The 5,648-nt window shown below is 36.3% G+C and overlaps 1 protein-coding gene across 2 annotated transcripts; it reads right to left on the reverse strand.

Annotated features, from left to right (window-relative positions):
• Positions 1–908: 908 nt before the first annotated feature.
• LOC115978732 (cyclic dof factor 3-like) lies at positions 909–5,233 on the reverse strand. 2 transcript variants are annotated; one of them, XR_004088845.1, is made up of 3 exons: positions 4,810–5,233; positions 1,991–3,536; positions 909–1,601 (listed from the first exon to the last, which is right to left on the reverse strand). XR_004088845.1 is itself a non-coding variant. In XM_031100591.1 (2 exons), the coding sequence occupies exons 1-2, from the start codon at positions 4,993–4,995 to the stop codon at positions 2,253–2,255; spliced, it is 1,470 nt and encodes a 489-aa protein (XP_030956451.1). In that variant the 5' UTR covers positions 4,996–5,233; the 3' UTR covers positions 1,704–2,252. The 2 variants fall into 2 exon arrangements, 1 of the variants encoding a protein (XP_030956451.1); XM_031100591.1 differs by lacking the exon at positions 909–1,601 and having other exon boundaries at positions 1,704–3,536.
• Positions 5,234–5,648: the final 415 nt, after the last annotated feature.

Consider the following 5,648-nt stretch of genomic DNA (forward strand, 5'->3'; position numbering starts at 1 on the left):
AGAGACCACTCATATATTCCACCTTATTTTTATTTTGTGGCACCTTCCTCTTAGGAAATGGGATCAGGATTTAGCGCATGAAATAAGAACAGAGATTAATGCCTCAAGAGAGTTTAGTGAGATTAACTCTATGTTCCCCGTTTACTCATCTCATCTGCCTTATTTGCAATTTTCTTAATTTTTTTATGAAACATTCTTAGGACAACTAATTCAAGTGTGACGAGAGTGTTGATGTTAACATGCAACAAAGGAGAACCACTATATTCAGAAGAAAGAATTTATGAGGGGTGCATGGAATATTGCTAGTCCTTATTAAACGTCAAGGTCTCAAATTTTGTTGGAAAATAGTGGATAGAAAGAGTTTCAAGCCATTTAGACTGAACAAGCACTTGTCACATATTTAATAACTGATAATAGACTAATATCAGGATATTCTGAAAGTAAAAGAGCAAACACATTTGCCTTTATATAGAAGCAAAAGAACAAAAAGAAAAGGAAAGAAAAGGAAGGGACAGAGAGCTTAATAAAAGCATCCATGCCTTCACATGCTTGGGGTCCCATTACAACTAATCTGTGCAGAAATTGTAGCCTCCCAGTGATGATAACAACAATGAAATATCTGAGTGTTGCTTCCAGGCTGATAGATCAGGGACACATCATATACAGCGACTAATTATGAATATAGCTATCCAGCAGAATGAAACAAAGGAAGGCACAGTTCACATAGTTATATTATGTATGTTTTCTATCAAAGAAAATGAAGTAAATATGTAGAGGATAAGGAAAAGTAGGCAAAAAGAAAGCAGAGAAAAAGATGACTTTATCCTTGCTTTCCACCTTTTGATAGTAACAGTTAGGATTCTTTAGGCTTGAGAGAGAGCATGATGCTTGGCCTTTTTTGAAATATATTCAAAGTTATCAGCATTAATGTGGGCCTAGAGAACTTTTCTATCTTTTTGAATCTGCCCCATCTCCAAATCTATTTTACTGTGTGCCTCTCTAACAGTACGACATACAATAACCATTACCAAATTTTATTGCACCAGCCATACATTTAGTTGCAGCCTTGAACTTCCAAAACAAACTTCTGTAAATAGGCAGGACAAGAACATCAATCAATTTTCTTGATATTGATGATTTAAAAAAAAAAATATGTTCTCCTTTGGGGTCTATGTGAATGATGTAACATCTAACATGATAATTAGGAATTCCATGTAGAGTTGACGAAAGGTTGGGTTGCCACAGCAACAGAGTGTAGCTTTTTGTGCCTTTGTTTTTTTTAGTAGAGAGGGAAATCCCATCAGTACATAATCAAACCAGGTTACATAGGTTTTTTATGATAGGTAATAAGACTTTATATTAAAAATTGAACATCATGCTCACGCTAGTGAACACTCTAAACAAGAAACGGATACAAAAAAAATCAAGAACTAAAGGAACTAGAGGATAAAAAATCAGATAAAGAAATACGAATCTTACACCCCCAAATACAAGCCCAAAGGAACAGAGTACCAAAAAGAGAGATTTTAGATGATCTAATGTTCTCTCCTTACATACCTTTATATCCTTGTATCTGATTTTCTCAGAATTGAGGTTAACGGCTGCAAGTGTAAAGACACAGAAAATTTAATTCAGAAGCTTAAGGTAGAGCAAGAGTAAGTATTTGGTAAGATTTGAACTAAACATTATTTATTAAAAGCTCCTGGAAAAACAACAAATTATTCCAGATTTATCACATAATAAGATAGCAATAAAATCTTCCAGATTAAGACTTATAAGTTTATTCTACACTAGGATTTTGTTCCATCCAAGAATCTATATTTGTTCCAGCTATATCTCACATTCTTACATATATTTATGTACATGAACACTTAACAAGCCATCTAAGTCCAAATCAAAAACACCTATTTATACTGTTACAGATGAGATAAAAAGCAGCTACATATTCATAAAAAATAAAAAGGAAGTTATATGAGCTAGTCAGAGATACCTCTGCTCTCCTACAAGGTAAAAATAGGCGGAAACTTCTCTAGTCTTCCTCTAATTTATATTGCTTTGCTAACTGCTTCCTGCATGATCTTCCTCTAATTTGGATTGCTTTTGCTAACCAATTCTTGCATCGAGGTTGGTTAACATACAATATTTGGGGAAAAAAGGCTGCACAAATTTGTCAGCAAGGAGTTGCAATGATGGAAACCCCATTTGTTGCATTGCCACCACAAGCAGAGTTAACAATGCAAGTTTCTCTGCAATTATGCACTCTCATGGAAGTTTAGTGACCGGGACAAGGCTGCAGGGTTGGCTTGCAGCACAGCAGATGTCTCGACCACTTTACTTTTGTCATTGCCCTTTGTTTGGAATGCCTTAAAGAGACCTCCACTGTTGATAGAACTAGTCTTCTCATTCTTGATCCCAAGTGTAGTCCATATAGAGCTCTTTGCAGCTTCATTGGGATCATCAATCCTCAAAGTTTTTGGAATCCAAACACATCTTTCTGAACTGTTCTCTTTAACAGACTCTTTCGGTGAGTTCGCGGGATTAATGATGTTCCCATCCCGTGAATGTTTGCCCAAGGTTGGGGAATTAGGGGCCGAGCTTTGGCTACCGTGGCTGAGAGAAGAAGATGGTGGGGAAAGACATTGTATATTCCAAGAGCCTGAAACATTACAACCCCAATATGCTGGTGCAGGGTAGAATGATACCGGGAAGCCTGATGGGCATAAAGCAGGTGGAGGCATCGCAGAGCTCCAGTGAGCTGAGTTCCAAGGCAAAGACCAAGGGGTTCCTGGAAAGCATGGTAACTGGGGAGGAAACCCTTGATAATTCTTAACTGCTGACTCTTGTAAACCAGCATTAAATTCCTTCTCAGTTGAATTTGAAGCTGTGATAGAGGATCCACTTGAGTAATCGTCTCCAGTATCTCCACCAGAAACAAGAGTTCTTTGATCAGGTCTGTGAAATACGTTTGGAACATGGTTTTGCGTTTTCTCTGCAAGGTTCAATACAGAAGCCATGGATTCGCAAAGAGGAGAATCTGAGCCAAATGTGAGGACAGTGCTATTATTTCCAAAAGCTGGATTTTGAATTCCATTAGCTCGAGCTGTTTGAAGAGCTTCTGAAACTATAATGTGACGATAATGTGAATTGGAAGAGTTTTTGTTCTTCCGACGACCAGCACCTACGGGTACATTCCTCATAGTTCCACCAGCAGTCCAGTATCTTTGACAGTTCTTACAGAAATGACGGGGCTGGTTGACATTGTAATTGTTGTAATAACAAAACTTGGTGTCCATGCTATTGCACCGGGGACATGGAAGTATTTTGTCAGGCTTCTTCAGGGTCTTTTCTTGTGAGATACTTGTCTCACTTTGTTCTCCATTCTTTGAGGCTTTTATTGATGAAGTTTCTATGTCAACTGAGGGAGTTTTAGGGTTCTCGCTAGTGCTTGATGATGTAGGATCTTTTGAATCTTCTGAAATCTGATGCGAGGTACCATCTTCCTGTTTATTTGTGATGAGTTCTCTTCCCAAAGGTTCCTAACATTCCAAATTGAAATTACAATTAGAACAAATAGAACTGAAGCTTCAGCTTCAAGCATACTTTTCTTCATGTATTAGTGAATAGCTTGATGGTGAATACAAGCAAAAAGAGTTTTACAGATATGTTTTAAGTATATATTTATTTAATTAAATGTAAATATTATGACAATTTTGGTAGATATTCAAATGATCATATTCCAACTGACAGTTTTCGTACTCAGTACTACTTTGATGCTATGATAAATTACCCTTTTTTCAAAAGCTGTTTAGAAATGATGAATAATAGAATGGAAAATAAAAACGTGTAAAGCTGCATAGATATGTTGGTAGTAATTGTCAGCTTGATTCAATCGTGTATGGACTACAATCAATTGAACACACAAGCTGATATAGCAAAGTGGATAAAATTTTCAGTCACCACAGAAAAACCCAGCTCATCTAGGAATTCATGAGAAAGCTATTGAATATCATATCTACTTTTGTAATGTAAACTAAAGATTTATTCTTCTCTGTCAATCTACAGAACAAGCAGATTGGTTTGAGATAATAACAAAAGATTCCATTACAAAAGCAGTAAAGAATATATTACAGATGGTGAAACATTGATACAAAACCTACAGTTCAACAATATATACTAAGAATATCTAGCAAATGAATAAAATCATCTCAAAAGTCCTTTTTATTGTCCTAAGCAAGGTTACAGAGAGAAAAACACATAAAACTAGTGCTCCAAAACAGAGTATCCCAATGAGAAAAGGTTGAAAATCAAAGCTGTAATCAAACTGCCATGCCTAAGTAAAATCTCAGGTAAATTGGAGCCTAATTCATTTCAAGCCAATGACTCCAAAGTTTAAGCCTTAAGGTCAAACCAAAACAAAAAGGAGAGGCAAAAGGATAATAGTAAAAAGTGAATAAATCAAACTGGAAAACCCAACTTGAGCAACAGCAAAGCAAACCCAGAATTTTTTTTCTTTAGTTTCCTTTAGAAATAACATTTGAGCCAAGATATCAATACCATAAGCTTAAAGAGGTGACAAAATCAACCATTTGAAAATCCTGGATTTCTTTAAAAATGGGCTGCTCTTAGAATTGCTTAAAAATAACAAAACTTTACACCCATAATACCAAAACCTTTTGTGAAAAAAAGACTGACCCAGTTACAGTTTCGAGTTTCTCAAAAACGGGTAGGTCTTGAAATTGCAAAAAAAACACACAATCCACACATGTCAAAAGAAATTCAAACTCGATACAAGACATGGCACATGCATACCTTATTCCCTTCACGTTCTCTGGCAGAGCTCTCTTCACGCGAAGAGGAGGAAATGTTTGGAGAATGAAGATTTTGGTCAGAGCAATCCTCAGCTACAGATGACTCGTTAGTCAAAGTTTGCTTCCTTAGTGGCAACGGAATTGTCTTTCCGAACAGCTTTATCGCCGGGTCTTTTAACTCCAACATTCTGTTCTTATGCTTAGGTTTCAATAACCACAAGATTCTCTCTCTCTCTCTCTCTCTGTGTTTATTTGCTTTTAGAAAACAGTACTGCTTGTCTCTGCTGTTGGAGTTTTTTGTTGCTGTTGTTGATGTTGTTTTGGTGAGAGTGTGAAATGAGATATATTGATCAAAGAAATGAGGAAGATAGAAAGAAAAAAAGAAAGAAAGAAGAGGCAGAGTGTGTTGTGAAATGAAAGAAAAGAAGGGGGGTGTTTAACGAGGTGAGCATGAGTATGCCACATCATCAAATGGGAAAAATTTGTGAGCCACAAGTTCTTGTGGCCTTTGAGATCTTTGTGTGCTGTTGGATTCCCTACATTTCTCCAAAAGATAGTGCTCTGTTGTCTCCCCCTTTTGTTCCATGTCAGCACCTCTATTTCGACTCTACCCATTTTTATATTTTATTTTACATTTAAGATTTAGCTTGCGTCTAAGGCTCTAATGTTTTGAAAATGTTTTGAATGTAACAGGAACCTAACATAGGAACCTGACATGTATTCAAAAAGGATTATTGTCGGTCTATTTTTTTGTTCGATTCAATGCATAGGAATACTGGACTTAAGATTCACTTTCACACACGTCCTTAAAATTGCTCTTTTACTGTCAAACTCATATGC

Source organism: Quercus lobata, chromosome 3, assembly GCF_001633185.2.
Source record: "Quercus lobata isolate SW786 chromosome 3, ValleyOak3.0 Primary Assembly, whole genome shotgun sequence".
Lineage (NCBI taxonomy): Eukaryota > Viridiplantae > Streptophyta > Magnoliopsida > Fagales > Fagaceae > Quercus > Quercus lobata.

Coding starts and splice junctions, on each gene's coding strand:
- LOC115978732 (XM_031100591.1), bottom strand. CDS start 4,995: ATGTTGGAGTTAAAAGACCCGGCGATAAAGCTGTTCGGAAAGACAATT. Junction 3,537..4,809: donor GAGAACGTGAAGGGAATAAG/GTATGCATGTGC, acceptor TTGGAATGTTAG/GAACCTTTGGGAAGAGAACT.